This window comes from Spodoptera frugiperda, chromosome 29 (genome assembly GCF_023101765.2).
Source record: "Spodoptera frugiperda isolate SF20-4 chromosome 29, AGI-APGP_CSIRO_Sfru_2.0, whole genome shotgun sequence".
Taxonomy (NCBI): domain Eukaryota; kingdom Metazoa; phylum Arthropoda; class Insecta; order Lepidoptera; family Noctuidae; genus Spodoptera; species Spodoptera frugiperda.
This window is the reverse complement of record NC_064240.1, coordinates 9,615,721-9,633,687: the sequence shown is the minus strand read 5'-3', so window position 1 is coordinate 9,633,687 and position 17,967 is coordinate 9,615,721. Positions and strand designations below refer to the sequence as shown.

General features: G+C 34.7%; 2 protein-coding genes across 4 annotated transcripts in view; one reads left to right on the top strand and one right to left on the bottom strand.

The window, feature by feature from the left end:
* LOC118268625 (transcription initiation factor TFIID subunit 13) overlaps positions 1 to 17,967 on the bottom strand; it is a 136,768-nt gene that overhangs the window by 18,482 nt on the left and 100,319 nt on the right. The window lies entirely within an intron of this gene.
* On the top strand, positions 1,082 to 17,907 carry LOC118268646 (arylsulfatase B). 3 transcript variants are annotated; one of them, XM_050706587.1, is made up of 9 exons: positions 1,082 to 1,358; positions 1,591 to 1,672; positions 6,564 to 6,660; positions 10,781 to 10,940; positions 13,122 to 13,348; positions 14,682 to 14,790; positions 15,420 to 15,572; positions 15,750 to 16,418; positions 16,611 to 17,907. In XM_050706587.1, exons 2-9 carry the CDS (start codon positions 1,644 to 1,646, stop codon positions 16,988 to 16,990), a joined length of 1,824 nt encoding a protein of 607 aa, XP_050562544.1. In that variant the 5' UTR covers positions 1,082 to 1,358; positions 1,591 to 1,643; the 3' UTR covers positions 16,991 to 17,907. The 3 variants fall into 3 exon arrangements, with proteins under 3 accessions (XP_050562544.1, XP_050562546.1, XP_050562545.1); XM_050706588.1 differs by lacking the exon at positions 1,082 to 1,358 and adding an exon at positions 1,419 to 1,491; XM_050706589.1 differs by lacking the exon at positions 1,591 to 1,672.

Sequence of the window (17,967 nt, the reverse complement as noted above, 5' to 3'; positions counted from 1 at the left end):
ACCTGATGGTAAGCAATCGCCGACGCCAATTTGATAATGTTGAAAACATTACTACTGTAGCAATTTGGAATAATACATTTAATTCAAGGGTCGTTAACCTCGTATAGGTACTGTTATCTAAAAACTAAATTAACGAAATTTGTACTTCTGCTTAGCACACACACACATTACACACATCAACAGCGTATAAGTGGCCACTGCTGACCAAAGGCCTCTTATCGCACGGAGAAGGTTTGATCATTAATCACCACGATTGCTCAATGCGTGATGGCGATTTCAAACTTATAATTAAAAATAAATTAAAATTGTCCAGGTCTCTCAGGTATATTAGTCAGTTGTGAAGACACAACTGACCAATAAGATTATTAAGAAATAATCTTACAAAGTACATATAACTCGGAAAAAGTCACATTCATACTTGCTGTTGGTAGGTTTCGAAACTGCACCCTCATGTATGAGAAGCCACTAATTTAGATGCATCACATTAATTACCATACTATTATTTAATTTTTTTAAAACGTTGCCCCACTCTAGGATTTTCTCCTGTGTCGAGGGTGCGTTTACAAACATACATACACAACACACCCAGACCCGACACAACAATTTGTGGATCACACAAAGAGTTGCTCCGTGTGGGAATAGAATCCGCTACACGTTGCGCGGCAGCCGGTTGTCCAGTCACTGCGCCAATCGTGCAGTCTAATGTTTGCATTATTTCATAATAATATAATCCTATAAGAATGTAGAGCAAAAACGTTTTATTCAATGACAACGTACGTAGCCGCGTAGGTCGGGACATTGCAAAGAATCATGTCCATTATGAAAGTCCTCATTTCATAGACAGCCAAATACATTTGTGTGACATTGTCGTTGCGTAAATAAAAATGTACCTATTATTAGCGATACAATTTATCATTGTAAATTTTGCAAGCATACCTTTCTTACTTAAATTAAATGCCAATTTCGGAGACCCATTTAATTTTCTGATAATAATAGACCATTTCTGCAATGTCATTACCTAGGTACATATTGACGTAAAGTCGGAACAATTTATTTATCGATACAGTGACAGTTACTTAGTTCTTTTGTTAAACACTAGTTCGGCTGATAGACGTCAACAATGTGTTCACGGGAAATAAAATGAACGTGAATTTTCGACAACTGTTTTTTTAAAACAAAATGTTAGACTATATGAGAGATGAGAACCGTTTTTGATATCCGCAAAACTATTTATTATACATAGTATTTATGATAGAAAATAATATAAAGAAAAAACTAGTCGTTCTTAAGTTTTGGACTTATCTAAGTTTGACTGTTTTCCAACCAAGACTATGCACGGATGACTATTAAACAGGAAGGTAATGATGCGTAACTGTCAGTGTGCCTAAGTAAATTCATTTTTACGCGAATATACATAAATATGACCTTCATCACATCGCCCTTAAGCAATTTACAATAGAATACAGCCTTCGCACGGTTTCAGAGGTTTGTGTAAGTTGAGCGCTCGTGCTGTATAGACCTCTATACGTTTTTAACTTACGTTACGTTCGAAATTCAACTGACATCTCAGTGACAAATATTTTTTTTTAGTGAGCCGTTAATTCTGTGTGTGCCAGTGCTGTTTTTTTTATTCAAATTTCGAAATGTGTAACGTAAATCAGTATGTCAGTTGGTAAGTTCTTTATTTAGTATTTTTTGTTTTTGTTCTTGAATTTATGTTAATTATTAATTACGTTTGTTCAAATCTAGACCGAAATTAATCCGGTCGGAATTGCGAAATTAAAGATTAAAGTAGGTAGGTGTACTAAATACATAATATTACGATTGTAGTTTTATAAAGGAATATAGAGAGGTCACTCCGAAATCTGGAGTGACCTAATTCCTTAAAAAGTGTTGGATGACTGTCTTTCGAGTGTTCGTAAGCGCGAGTACCGAATACTCGTATCTGGTTCCTGGGTCGGGAAAAGCAGGCGAGGTGGATCATGTGTGTGTGTCTAATTATGTCTAAGTTCACATTCCCTAAATTCTGGTAAAACGTGAAATGTAACATTATGCTTCATATTCAGAAGGGTAAATATTACCAGCGTACTTTTGACAAGTCTTAGGGTGAATCTAATCGAATTGACTGTACGGTTGGCGCGGTGGCTGGGCGACTGTCTGCCGTGCAACGTGTAGCGGGTTCGATTCCCGCACGGAGCAACTCTTTGTGTTCTCCACATATACCTAGTGGTTTCGGCCCTGGGTGTCATGTGCATGTGTACTTGTATTTTTGTAATACCACGACATAGGAGAAAAACCTAGTGTGGGGCAACATTAAAAAAATAAAAAATCTATTGTCAAAGACGATACAAAATGTAAGATTCCTTATTTTAATTAAAAAAACGTCTTACAGATGTTACTTGTAGATATTATGGAGATTATGTTAATAAAATCGTGCAATAACAAAATCGTAGTAATAAAATTATTGGACTGTAAAATACAAATGTTTTCTTCTTAGTATTTAGATGTAATCTTAATTTTTTAGTTTGTCGATTGTCTTACTTAGTTTAGTAGCTTACGGTTTGATTTAAGGGTACCTTTATTTATTTGTCATAGGATGAGGGTAGAGTAGAATATATTTAACGTGACTCCTTTTTTTTGAAGATAGGTAAATCGCCAAATGTCTTCTCCCGCCTTGAGTGTAGCGAGAGGGAGTGTCAGACTTTTACTGACTAAAACTACCCCGTTTCTACTCCTGTTTTAAGTCAGAGACCCGGCAACCCGTAAAGTCGTCCGCAACCTTAGAACCTCTATGATAAACTAAAACCTTTTATACCGCGATCTAACCTTTTGTTTTGATGACGGGGAAACCTTCACCTGTCTTTTTGGGGAGAAAGACTAGGGAGTGTGGGTTTTTTACCGATCTAACACCACCCTCGTAGCCACCTTCAGCACCAGTAAGGGATACTGAGTCCTTTTAATAGACCAGCCCCGGAGTCCCCACGGTGCAACACCAGTTACGGCACATCTAGAGCCTCTTTGGACACGGTAACACATGACCACTATGTCACCATCTTCCCTGAGGTTACTGTGGTCGCCTAGAGACTCCGTTCTATGCTTCCGTAGCCCCAAAACGACCGCCTGCAGTTGATGCAGGCGGGATTACCGCGATCCAACCTGAAACCTAATTACCAAGCAAAGAGATTGCATATAGTAAAACCGTCTTCATGTACAAGAGATTAATAGATTTATTGATTTTGCCTCTTCTAAGGACTAAGTACGAGTTTGTTTTACGTTTAACGAGATCGAATCGAGAGCGCATTCGGCGCTCTGATTGGTTGTTTCAACCGTGCCGGCCAATCAGAGCGCCGAACGCATTCTCGTTTCGTTTTCGTTCAACGCAAAGCAAACTCGTATTAAGGGTACAGGAATAGGTCATGATTTATTTAACGCTGTGTCTAGGTACATAGAATTGCATGTAATGCACTGGTATTGAGGAAGTAAGTCATATCATTAGTCATGAGATTCGTTACACTATTTTGTATTAATTGCTTCGCTAAACGCACGGTTGTAAAATGAAATAGAAACAATTAGGTTTGGATTAATTTGTTTGGTAAAGATGACAAGGTAATATAGTTTTACCTACTCATTAAATAAGTGTTAGAATGGCGGTTTTTTTATATTTGTGTGTTTAAATTTAGATGTTGTTTGTTTACCTGTGTGTCTAAATGTAGATGTTTGTATGAGTATAACATGAAAACTACTGCTCGATTCTAGATGAAACGTGACACAGATTTAGATTATAATCTGAAGAGTACATAGAGATATAATGACTGCACAGTTGGCGCGGTGGCTGGGCAACTGGCTGCCGCGCAACATGTTGCGGGTTCGATTCCCACACGGAACTACTCTTTGTGTGATCAACAGATTGTTGTTCTGCGTCTGGGTGTCATGTGCTTGTGAAATTATATGTTTGTAAACGCACCCACGCCACATGAGAAAATCCTAATGTGGGGCAACGTTTTGGTTAAAAAAAAAGATAGAATACTGAAAGTCTTTTCCTAGAGAAAACCTAAAGAAGGGTATACAGAACTCAATACTTACTTAATTTTCAGTGCAAGTACTTAACCTTGTTCTGCGTACCGTAGACGTAACTAATCAATTAATGATCATGGAAATGTATCAGCTGCTGTAAACTTTATTCACGTACAGACTCATTCCTATTGATTTCTTAAACTATTTCACTACTTATTATTTAAAATGATTAACATTTGTTAAAGATGCTTATATGTTATTTCGTGGCGTAACTATAGGAAGGAGGCACCGGGGCCTGTCACCTCGGATGCACGACCAATAAATTTAAAATCATTCTTGTTTTATTACTATTATCTTGGTTTATTTACTATTGTCAATTGTAAATAAACCAAGTTATCATCACGCATATTATCCCCGAAGAGGTAGGCAGAGGCGCACATTACCAATGACACGTAATGCTAATGTACAATGTATGTAGTACACCTACTTTACACCATTTGTGTTATAAGCTCCATGTAAAAGAGCGTGATTCATCGCCATATATTGGACACAATTCCGCACTCTGTGTTACCACTGAGAAATTTTTCTCCGAAAAAAGCCCAGCAAAATTCTTTGCCTGACCCGGGAATCGAACTCGAGACTTCTTTCCCAGCTGTCGCTCTTGCAACCACTCGACAAACGAGGCAGTCAATACCAGTTCGATCAGTATTTAAATAAACCAGTTCAATCATATTGAACGATTCTTTCAATGACGCAGTGATTTTAATTTTTTTATATCAATTATTAGATAGGTCCTTTTCACAGTTTCTAATAATAAGTATTTAACTGCCGTATTCAGACATTAAATTAATTATTATGTTATCGACTTACTCACGTAATTGTTTGACAAGGAACTCGACTAGTTGTATAATAATTAATTTAGTATGTCTCACGAAATTTACAATATTTTTTTTGAAATGATAACTTAACGTATTCCTTAGTAACGATTTTGTATCGAAAACAATTGCTAAGGACTGGGTTAAGTAACCATTAAATGACTCTGAGTACGACGGTTAAACTTTACTTATTAACTTTACGATGTAAGTTAGATAATAAGATTACTAAAGAAGTCTTTATAGATATAACTAACTATTTATCTTACCAATATTATAAATGCGAAAGTTTGTGAGATTGTTTGTATGTTTGTTACTCAATCGTGTCAAAACGGCTGAAGGAATCGCGATAAAACTTGGAACCGGCATAGATTTTGGTCCGGAATAACATTTAGGCTACGTTTTATTCTACGAGAATACGAGCGAAGCAGCGGGCAGAAGCTAGTTACACAATTTCCACGACTACAGCCTTGCGATTAACGTTTCATAATTAATTCTTTAGATTAGTACATTTTCCGTTTATATTTTCATTTCACGATACATAAGTAAAATGTGCCAATACTTATACGCTATCTATTAGTACTTTAAACTATCGTGTAAAAAGTTAATGCTTAGCTAATAAATATTTAAATTCGAACTTCTTCAATGAGTCACATACAAGTTTCGGATATCCTTATCTTCTGTAATACCTAGCTAAGTATTTATTTATTTACAAATTCACATATACAGCGTCATAGCAACACCATTACGTTATACATCCAATCTTGTTTAACAAAAGAAGAAATTAAATAGTAAAAGAAATCTAATACAATTCTCAACTAAAGAGATAACAATTAAATAACAAAAAAAAAGTACGTCTCTTCCACTCAAATAGTATCATTAATTATCTGTAGAAGATTTTTTTTTACGTTGCCGTACACTAGGATTTGTAAATCGCTCAAAGAATTCTGTTTTCTACGGTGATAACGCTCGTAATATCTAGCACGCCGGAGCTGTGGTCTGCCTCCGGAACTGCGGACCAGCGGGTTACGGCTCCGGCTAGAAAAGTATAGAAGTAGGAACGGGGTGATTTTTAGTCAGTAAGAGTTTGACACTACCTTTCGCCTTGCCCAACGCGGTAGAAGTTATTGGATGATTTTCCCCCTCTAAAAACTACCTTGCTCGACACTCGGTTACCCCATTGGGTAACTACTAAAGACACTAACTAGCCTTTGCCCCGACTTATGCCACAATAATAATTACTTAGAGTAGATCCATAGTCCAGCAGAATCTCACGAGCTATTGATAAAGAAGTCCCAAGACTATTCCAAGATTTTATTTTGGATTCAATGTTTTTTTTTTTAGTTTTTCTTGCCTTGCCAAGGTAAATACTACCTTCGTACTTAGGGAATTAATGTCATAATAGGCTAGTTTCCTACTAGTCAAATTCAATACTTTTTTCGAAACGTCATAAACTATATTTTCTATGAAGTTTCTATGAAATACTCTATGATTACGTCATCAGATTTTAACGTCAAATAGCAGACTTATTTCTAGAAATTTAGCTAGCAAAAAGTAGTTCATAAAATTTATGAATGAGAGTGTGATTATTTTTGAATATTTTATTGTATTGAAATGTTGTAATGTTAATGATTTATTTTTGACCGAGGATACTACCCAATTAATTTTACTTTTCAGGAAACAATGGTGGATCATTTTGGCTATGATATCGACCACGATATCAGGGTATCGACAGCAACCGTCAAACATTGTGTTCATCATGGTGGACGATATGGTAATTATAATTGTTTTACTATTATTTATGTAGTTTTCATGTAAATTCAGAACATAGAGCCCGTATGACAAGATTGTTTAGTGTAGATGAAAATAAAGAGGTATGCTAGAATCGTGTCAAGAGACTGATGTGAGTATACATATGTATACAATTACATACCAACGTATGTATGTTTATAGTCTAAAGTCTTTAAAATTATACTGGTTGTCATTTGTTAGTCAAAATTCAATATTTTTTTACATAAACGCCATAAACGCCGTAATATCTTCTCTAGTCTATGTAACCTAATAAGCCTTATAGGTATAGTCGATACCTGACCCTTGAAGACTAAAGTTGCAAAAAGTTAAATAAAAAAACATCTCTCATCGATCTCATCGGTAGCCACTGCGATTGCCTGCGGTAGCAAGAGGTCTCGGGTTTGATTCCCAGTCAATTCTAATATTTTTTTTCAGCTTTCCAGAGATTTATTAGTAACTTTGCAGTCTGAAATTATGCTCTGTCTGAGAATATCAAATAGACAGCATTAAATTCAAAGATAATACCATAGATAATGGTAGCACTTTGTAGTATACAGTTGAAGGTCTTTGATAGAACAGCATGCAATGGTATTTAAGAACTAATTTGAGCTCCTAATTACATTCATTGTATGTAAAATTTTCTCGATGTTACTACGACTAAGAAAAATATTACAATATCAATTAAAAACAAGTTTTCATGTTCAACCAGCTTTATATATAGTTATTGCGAAACTTGTGACCGGATATATGTACTTATTGTTATATAATTATTCTCATAATTCTTTGCAATAAAATAATAAATAATTACTATAATTAGTGTTGCGTATAAATAATTTATTATTACGAGTTGATATATTTTATCGCTATATCTTTAATAGAGAAGTTTTCATTAAAAAAACGGATATAAAAACGATCTTAATATATCTAATAGTAATCATTCATTGTATAATTGACTAGCTACTTGCGTGCGGTGTCACCCTCTCTATTCGGCTTCTATTGACTGTGGTGTGATGTTTTATAACCTATAATCTTCATTTATAAATGGACTATCCAACAGAGAAAAAATATTCAATTCGGACCAATAGTTTCATATGTAGATTAACCGGAGATTAGCGTGTTCAAATAAACAAACTTTTTCAGCTTTACATAATAAAGTTAGTAGATCTAGCTTAGGTGATGAAGATGTATGTAGTTAGATTATGTATATTTTACTCACTAAAGTGTTCATCTATTTACCAACAAATTCAAGGCCATGAAAATCAGTCCAGTCGTTCTTGAGTTATGGTGTGACAAATTCAAATTTGTGTAAATGTATAAATAGGAACTTACGACCATCTGAAGTACTTTGTTTTTGTTTTGCAAAAGTAGATGAGTGTGCATGTTTTTTTACCACAGATTATATTATTAGAATGACGCCTCGTGCGAAACGAAAGCTACGGATGTATTGGCTATGGTTGTTTAAAACTATAGTTTATGGCATTAATAAAAAAAAAATAAGAATAACGATATGGCGACACCGCAAAATTAATTGAATAATTTTAGTATCTATTAGAGGTAATAAGTTAGAGAGAAAAAATGTGTTTCCCCAATGACTTTCAAGTTTGAATTTCCTCTTTAGAGTACCTAATTGATTTTTTTCTATGTTAATAATTATGTCTGAATGCCCTGTCTCTACATAATTTAATGTACTACATTTTTTTAGTTTATGTTATTTTGGACATATTTTAATGAAATGAGATGAGGAAAATTGTTTTATTAATTTTAATATTCTTTGGTTAGATGCTAGTGTAATATAGTATTGTTTAGTATATATGAGCTAATTTTTACGTTTTTTTTAATAATTAACTGAAAAGTGATTATTAGCATTAGAATCAGCACTAATGTGTAAAATATGAGTTTTGGTTACGGGTGAGTGATTTTCTATTAAAATACATTAGATACTGTAAAAATATTTTCAACGGTAAGAAAAACTGAAAGAATTTTAAACAAAACAATAAAGTAAACGGCTACTACTTAGACGTTATTTAGTTCACGGGTATTTACATTAGAAAAAATACGTATAGTTTTTTTTATCGTTCGGTGTGATTTTCTGCAGATTATTTCAGTCCTCATCATGAACATCAACGTCAACTCTATAACTTGTATTAGAAAATCTAAAAAACTTGTCGTAGACAGCACATTTACCGAGGATTTTTATATTCTATATTGGTCGACCCAGAAATCAAAATGATACTACTAAGTACTTCGAACTTGTGACGACTTGATTAATGAATTGAATGATGTGCTCTCGTGTAATCGATTGTAACATTTTACTTAAATACTTAAATATATTAGATTTTTTGTTATTAAATGTAATAATGTATACAATTATTGGAAGGCCAATAAGAATAAATAAATTAATTAATGAACGAGTAGGTAGCCTTAAAGTTTTCAATTGGACCTGGGAGATCAAAAAAGATTATCTTGTCTAATCAATTCAAACACTCAAACAAAAGCAGCCGCTGATAAAATCAAATTACCTTTGTATCATATTGTGTATTGTTCGGTACTGGACCATTTTAGTGACCCTATTATTTATCTTTGGTATTTTGGACCCATTCACTAACATGTAAATGTCGAGCAAACTCCAATTCGTGCAATAAATACTTTAATCTGCAACACTGATCAGTTTGTTTCCATTTTAATTCTCATTCGGCGATTCGTAGCGGAAGGTATCCATGTTAATGTCCTTGTAGTTTATGGTTTGAGAATATTTCTATGTACTTACTGAAGAGAACCATGTAAAACCAAATAAAAAGTTATAAATAAATAACAATTCAATAAATAACAATAACTATAACTTTATTTACTAACAAACAATGACAATATATATATTTTTTAAATGGATCCGCCTTTAATTTTCTTTGTCGCCTCCATTTTTATAATTCAGGTAATATCCCTAAAACTTCTCTTACATTTGTGAAATACTATGTTGAAAATCGGTTCAGTCAAACAAAGATAATCGCGCACAAACATACACACATTCCGTTATTTTTGAAGTCAGTTAAAAATAAATGTACTGAGAAAAGTATTGATATTTTATATGACTTTCTTAGTAACAATTTTTATTAGGTGCAATTGTGAGCCTCTCTTAATAATCAATGATGAAGCAGAATACTGTTAAGTAAGCCAATTTTTCAAAGATTTTTAACCTACTTATAAATGGCTGATTCAAATTTGTAAACAGAATACGACTACTAAGCACCATAATTTCAGTAACAGTTTCGAAATCAAAACCCAAAAATACTTTATTGGTGTACCCATTTAAATAATGTGCTAAACCCATTAGACATTTATACTTAGATAATTAACATAATTTTAAAATTAAATTCGTCATTGTAAATGCAACTCATTTCACGCTCTACTGAAAGAAAGAAACAAGAAACAATACTAAGTATAGTAATTTCATAACAATAGTTTCATTGACAACAGTTTTTTAGTCTGACCATGTGACCATGAATGTTATGATTTATTATTATTGCTGTCATTGTACTGATTCCATTACGTACCAAGATACTAGATCAAGTCAAGACTGTTAAGAATTTTCAACACTTTCACGGTTAAACTGTCAGTTATGTGTGTGTGTGTGTGTGTGTGTACGAATTCGGTCACGGTTTCGGATTTAGAATTATGCCATGAACGTAATTGTTGAACAAATAACATAAGTGGTGATAAGTGGGTGTTATATTTTTGTCTATTAGACTATGAAGTTCTTTCACTTATGACGCTTTTGTCTATGTTTGTTATAGAACTGAATATCGTTTGTATAACCATAATCCAGTCGGATCGCCGGTAGATCATTGTCGTATCATTAGTAACTGCTCTAAATATTTGATTTTGGACTCAAATATTGTCATTAGCTACCAAGTACCAATATTTTAGAAACTCTTTATTATCATATCAGGGTTTTTTAATGATTAGAAACCCTATATTCTGGAGCAAAGGAGGTGTTCTAGATTTCTAGATTTTGATGATGATGACGTTCTCGCTGATGGCGATGATGAAATATATTTACATGCACCAAATATAAAAATTATAATACAGATATTTTTTTTCTATTACAGGGGTGGAACGACGTATCATTCCACGGATCAGATCAGATTCTGACCCCAAACATTGATAGTTTGGCCTATCAGAGCGCTATACTGCACCACTACTACAGCGAAGCGATTTGCACACCCGCACGAACTGCACTACTCACGGGGAAATACCCCATGCGATTGGGTAAGAACATTTAATATATAATGAACAGTAATTTAAAATTGAATACTCGTATCATCATTTATACTATTTTTTTAACGAAAAATTTGAGTGCGTTTGACCGCATTCTTGCCTGATGGGAAGCGACGATGAGATCTAAGGTGGTGCATGCCATATGGAGAAACCTCTTGTGACTTAATTTAAGCCACATGTTTGTTATCATCATGGCTGACTATAAATTAATCAGGTCTTTAAATCACAAGTTCAGCTTTGTCAGCCGCACCATCGGTTACCACGTCGCTTAGTGGTCTAATGTCGATATAACGCAGAAAAAAAGAAAGAAATGATGACCAAACCGTAGATAGTCTGATGACGTCAGAAACCTACTCTACTATTCAAACCATCATCCATTTGTTTTCCTAATGCTAATCGTATTTAATGCTTGTAAAGAGGTAAAGAGGTGCACATATGTATTGAGGATAGTGGTATAGAGATAGGTATAGAACAGTGATGAACCCTTTATTTATTTTATTTTATTTTCTTCGGAAAACTTACAGCTAGGATACAGATAGTTGAGAAATATTGAAAGAAGGCCAATTACAAGTTTCCACAGGTAGAATTAGTAGAACAAGAAACAGTAGACAGATAAGAAAAAAAGAAAGAAGTAAAGGCGCCTTTTCCTCGATAATGACTAACGATGTAAAATTCTAATTATAAGGTTCCAATTAATTATTTTTATCATTTCTTGATTATAAAGTAATTTCATTCAAGAAAGTGCAATGTTATCGAAGGTGAACTACCGAATGAGAGTTGTTTACCTTCGCGATACGCAATGCTGTGTAGGCATGCTTTCGCAAAACTAGGGCTTTCGGTAATTATGTATATATATAAAATATAGTAATTTTACAACTTTTTGTACATTAATAAATAACAAAGTAATTGCTTCATTCATACCGCTGTATTGTAAGTATTTATGTGCAGTGGTTGCGGTGTGAGGCAATTAATGAGACGGTTTTATTTACTTGCTGATTTTACGAGTAAATAAAATATTTGTTGATACTCGTAAAATACTCAATGTTTTGGATAATGTTTGTGATTTTTAAATTATGTGTTTCGGTTTATACCCAATATCAAGATTTTCTTCTGTGTCATGATTGCAAACTCTTACATCACATTAATTATTAATTATTTTTTATCTAGGATAAAAAAGCAAGGTCTATGTAGAAAGGTCTACCTAGGAAAAGGATGAATAAAATGAAAATATTATAAATGCGAAAGTTTGTGAGATTGTGTGTTTGTGTGTATATTTGTTACTCAATCACGTTAAAACGGCTGACAGGATCGGGATGAAATTTGGAACAGGGATAGGTGATGGTCTGACATTACGCACAACCAATGGAAACGCGAACAAAGTCGGGGGTAGAAGCTACTGATAAATATTACTATCGGAAGCGAGGAAAATACAATAATTATTAAAAAAAAAATAATTATTTGAAAAAACACAGTTTTTTCGTAATTTTACATTAAATGAATACAATGCTTCTTACCGATCATGATGTAAGGTTGGTTCCCGCGGTTGCGTGCTTGCTGACGAGAACAATTACCTATAAATTATTAATTGCCTATTTAACACCATTTTATTACCTCGGCGATGATGATATTTTCATCTAAACCTTTCACTAGACTGTAATGTAATTTATTGAAGACATTTATTGATTGTAACATTTCTATCTGAGCCTATGAATACTACCGCGTTGACATAACTCTAGAGAACTTAAATGCAGTGTCGATAGGTACCTAATATGCGCAAACGTGCTAAATCAGCTGTTATGATGTAATTGCTTGACTGTACGGTTGGCGCGGTGACTGGGCAACCGGCTGCCGCGCAACATGAAACGGGTTCAATTCCTGAACTGTTTGTGTAATCCACATATTGTTGTAAACGCACCCACGAAACAGTAGAAAACCCTAGTGTGTGGGGCAACGATTTTCAAAAAGAAGAAAAGAAAAGAAGATTTTGTTTCAAAAATCTTAACATTAGATAGATTTCTCATGCTGTGTACTTACCTCACGTCTTTCAATCAGGATCTTAAATCTTAAGCTGCATATGTGGCGAGTATCTGTGGCAAACCCAAAGAGAATAGATTTACAACACGGTCTAATAAACATCAAAATAAAATATTTAGTAACAATTAACTTTTCCAGGGATGCACGGTCTTCCCCTGTTCAACTCAGAAGATCGAGGAATACCATTGACGGAGCGCCTTCTGCCTTCGTACTTGAAGGAACTGGGATACGCGACACACTTGGTGGGCAAGTGGCATGTGGGCATGTCCAGGCCAGAGTACCTGCCCACTTCGAGAGGTTACGACCATCACTACGGCATGAGAGGAGGTTATATCGACTATTACACGTACAACAAAGTTGAAACAGTAAGTATCTTTCAAATTAATAATAAAAGTTATTATGATTTCCACGTAGGATATAAGAATATTATATTGCATGAGTTTGGACTAATACATGAAAATACGAATGCAAGTTTGTCTGATAGAAATACAAAATCTTATAGATAGTTTGTCAGATAGAAGAGAGACGTAGGTAAGCACTTTCGAAGGCATTGGGATGAAGAACTACCGAATTTTCAGACTCTGAGCTACTAATAGTGCTCGTAAAGCAGGAGTAGGAACGGGGTGGTTTTTAGTCAGTAAGAGTCTGACACTCCCTCTCGCCTCGCCCAAGGCGAAGATGATTTTTATTAAACTTAAACAAGGCTAATAGTCACATCATCAACAGCCTATAAATGGCCACTGCTGACCAAAGCCTCTTCTCTCACGGAGAAGGTTTGAGCATTTATCACCACGCTTACTCAATGCGGGTTGACTAATAGTCACTTAAATTACTTTAAAATTCCGTAGGTTTTTACCGAACTCAGAAAGGCTTTAGTAAAATGAGTCAGGTAAAAAAAATATTGATACAAATGTGCGTTGCAGGTAATTAGGTGTGGACACCTAGTAACCGAGCCATGAAATTTTATAAGGCCAAACAACGCGGATATGCAGTCACGTTTTGTTAGCCGCGAAAGTACTTTGAAGTGAATGGGTTTATTATAAACGCGAAAGTAATTGCGTCTATCTGTTTGTTACCTTTTTGTGTTTTGGGATTTAATTTATTGCACCTTTTTATTTGATGACGGGGGAAACCTTCAAAAGGCGCCTAGCTTTTTGGGGATAATATACTAGGGAATGTGAGATTTCTACCCTACTAAAACCACCCCGGTGGCCACACTTTACACCTGTAAGGGGCACCGAGACCTCTTAATAGACCAGCTCTTGAGCCCCCACGGTGCAACGCCTGTTACGGCACATCCCTAGGGAGACGTACGTCTCCCATGAGCCTCGCTGTGCAAGCTGCACGGCAGCACGTGACCTAATTTGTTGCACCTAATGAAAATTAATAAGATAATGACCATGTAAAAGAAGTCGGCAGTTATTATTTACGGACGTATACAGGAGGTTAGAAATTAGTAAAGGAAATTTAACATAACTTATGTTTCGTATATTAAAATAATCACATTACTTTTGGAAGGAAAACCGATTTCTATATTATTAATCAAAATTAATTTACTGTACATTACCACGCAGATTACTTGAAGCTTAGAGAAAATAATTGATTACTCGAAGACCTAATTCTATGTCAATAAACAACTAGTAATAACTCAATATTTTGTTAAATTACCTACAATAAAAGATCATTATTTGTTTCCAGTGGCCAAATGGACGACTAATGTTCGGTCTCGATCTTTACGATGATGAAATACCTCAGGAGACCGAACACCGGTACATTGTAGACGCACTCACCGACAAAGCAGTCAAAAGTAAGTACAAACAGAAGTGCCTTACAATAGCATTGTTCAAAATCCAATTACCTTTTGCAATACTTTTTACGTATTCAATAAAAGAAACGCACGATTTCATCTTTAGTACTTAAAATTGGGCGTGATTGTGTAATTGTAATTCTGCAATATGCATTTGTTTTTTGGTATGGTATTTACTGTGATTGCAATATGCTCAAAATTGTATGTATGTATGGTTAGTTAAAGCCCATCGCAATCATGCAAATATTCTTTGCTCAATGTAATTCTTGAGATGTATGTGTTGGAATCCGACCTATTGTTTGGCAGAAAGGCCAAATTCCCTTAATTATAAGTGTAACATATCTGTACATTTTACCTTTTGTTAAGCTTTGCAATGTGTTGCGATATACGACCCAGTTTCATAACTTATTTTAACAAGTCCCTTTACTAGGAAATTGTTGATAAATATTCGGATGTCCTATTTAAGAATAGCATTTAAATAACAGCCTTCTCTACTTTATCTGATAGAAGTGAACTATCAGACACCTTGCTAAGAATATAATTGAAGGAACCTGAAAGAAAGACGAAGTGTTTGACCCAGGTCTGGTTAGCAATTGCGAGTCACTTTAATTTGTGTTTTCTGTCTCCAGTAATCCAGTACCACAATACATCTCAGCCGTTGTTCCTGCATGTGACACACAACGCCCCGCACGCTGCTAATGCTGGCGCTGCACTACAGCCACCTCTCTACTCTCCCGTGAAGAATGACTACATCGCAAACTCCAATAGGCGCCTTTATTCTGGTTAGTTCATAATGACAAAACGTATAAACCTTTAAACTGATTGTGATTACTCAGCAATGTACTGCTTAAATTGTAACTATTTCTCAAAAATATGACTTCTTTAAAATTTACTTTAGATTTGTAGAAAAATAAATTGTTTATCAATGATCATTAAAATTATGCAATTAAAATTTTCAGAGGTGGTTAAGCAAATAGACCGAAGTGTTGGCAAAATTGTTGAAGCACTAGGAGACAAGGGGATCCTTGAGGACACCATCATTGTATTTGTATCTGATAATGGAGCCCCCACTGTTGGAGAATTGAGAAATTGGGGAGTAAACTTACCACTGAGAGGAAAGAAGAACACGCCTTGGGAAGGTGCAGTGAGAGTCCCTGCGTTTATTTGGCAGGCTTCACTCAGGCCAAAGGTCTGGCAAGGACTGATGCATATTTCAGATTGGCTCCCCACATTAGTAACAGCGGCTGGAGGCAGAGCCCCAACTGGTATAGACGGAGTCAATCAATGGGATTCCATTATGTTTGATGGAGTATCCAAACGCAAGGAAGTCCTAATAACTATTGAAGATAGCAATACTAATGCTTGGGCCTCTTATAGAGCTGGCGACTACAAAATTATAGTAGGTAATGTTACCGGTGTTAGCAATGGATATTACGGAGCAGAATTGATGGCGAACAAAATGCCTCCTCCAGAATATTTTCCTGCATTGGGAAATAGTGTCGTAACTAGAGTTTTTGGAGATATTGGAAGGTATTTAGACTTTGACGTCGTAAGGGCTATGAGGAAGGCAGCTACGATTAGAGCTGATGAAACTAAGAGGGATGCCACTCCTTGTGTGCCCACACCCAGTAAGTATACTACTATCAATCTAAAGATCAACTTTTCATACTTTATAAATATGAAGTTTTTGTTGTTTATACACGTTATTTTCTAATAACAAATCCAACCCAAATTAGATCCAAATCCCAATTGAGATGAACTTTACTTATAATAATAAGAATTTTCCTGTGCATTCATTGTAATATTTCATATTATTTTAGCTCGTGGCTGTTTGTACAATGTAAGACAAGACCCGACTGAGAGCCGAGACTTATGGACTCGAGCTAACAAGATAGCCACATTGTTGACTAGCCGGCTTCGGGCACTCTGGTCTTCACAATTGAGGAGAGGACCACTCAGACTGCAAGAAGCTGCAGACCCTGCGAATAACCACTATGTGTGGCATCCTTGGATCTGCTGCAATGAAACTCGCACCAATTCAGTAACGAATGATAAGAAAACGATCGATAACTTCGATTTTTCATTTAATTTTAACCAGGAAAGAATTGTTAATAGAAACACTACGTTAGCTTCAGTTATCAACTGTGATCGTACGACTGGCTTACGGAACTTCTTGTGTATTTTGAGAAGTATATTTTAGTACCTTGTAATATCAATCAATCTTCGTTTTCTTTGAGAAGGTTGGTTCAAAATGTTCTTAAAGACTTTTGTGCTATGCTTGGATCTTATGTGCGTTAGTCATGATGTGAGATGTTTACTGATGTTTTGTGAAATGGTTCCAGATTGATTTCAAAGAATATTTGTAAATATGTGTAGTTAGGTATATGTTTTTTAACAACTGTTTGAGTATTTTTGTTATTTGACCGTACTTACGACGGTATTAGAGTACGTAGCATTACGGTCCTGTAAAATCCTTAGTTTTGTATAAAGTTCTTAGTTTGGAAGTGTAGCATATTTTTAACTATATTATTTTTATCTTTTTTTTGTTATTTATTGTAGATAATATTATAAATACTATTATAGTAACAAAGATGGAATGTTTAAATATTTGTACAACTTGAAGAACTTTCATAGATTTTTCTATTTACGTTGTAAGAAGTATCTACCTAATTAAGAATTGATTTTATTATTATAACCATTCGGACACAACCAATAACACAGGCTGGGCCCCTAAGTCAGACCAGTTTGGGGCCCGTAAAGCTTGTGCCCACAACTCTTTTGACCCGTTAGCCGATAGAACGATTGTCGACGATTGACCAATGAAAACAACCCAGTGTGAATTCACACTATTATTTTCCAAATTTTCCATTTTCATTCTTAAAAGGTAAGGTCTCAAAACTTTATTTATATTAAAGTATTTGTTGACGATATTTCTAAGTTAACTATATTATTACTAAGTTCTAATTCTAATTGTCCAGTGATTTATTGTATTATAATGATATAAGAAATACCACTAATATATCTATTACTCTGTTCTAATCTGTATCTTTTAAAATAAAGTGTGATACTTAGTGTTAACTCTTAAATGAATAAAATTTTAATATTTTTAAAACTATATATATGTATTTTTTTACTACGACTCAAATTGACGTCTGATAAAGAAGATTTATATGCAAA

Excerpts from the sequence above, each read along its gene's own strand:
- LOC118268646 (XM_050706587.1), top strand. The coding sequence starts at position 1,644 with ATGTGTAACGTAAATCAGTATGTCAGTTG. Across the intron at positions 13,349-14,681 it reads CGTACAACAAAGTTGAAACA|TGGCCAAATGGACGACTAAT; the intron begins GTAAGTATCTTT and ends ATTTGTTTCCAG. Across the intron at positions 15,573-15,749 it reads CAATAGGCGCCTTTATTCTG|AGGTGGTTAAGCAAATAGAC; the intron begins GTTAGTTCATAA and ends TAAAATTTTCAG.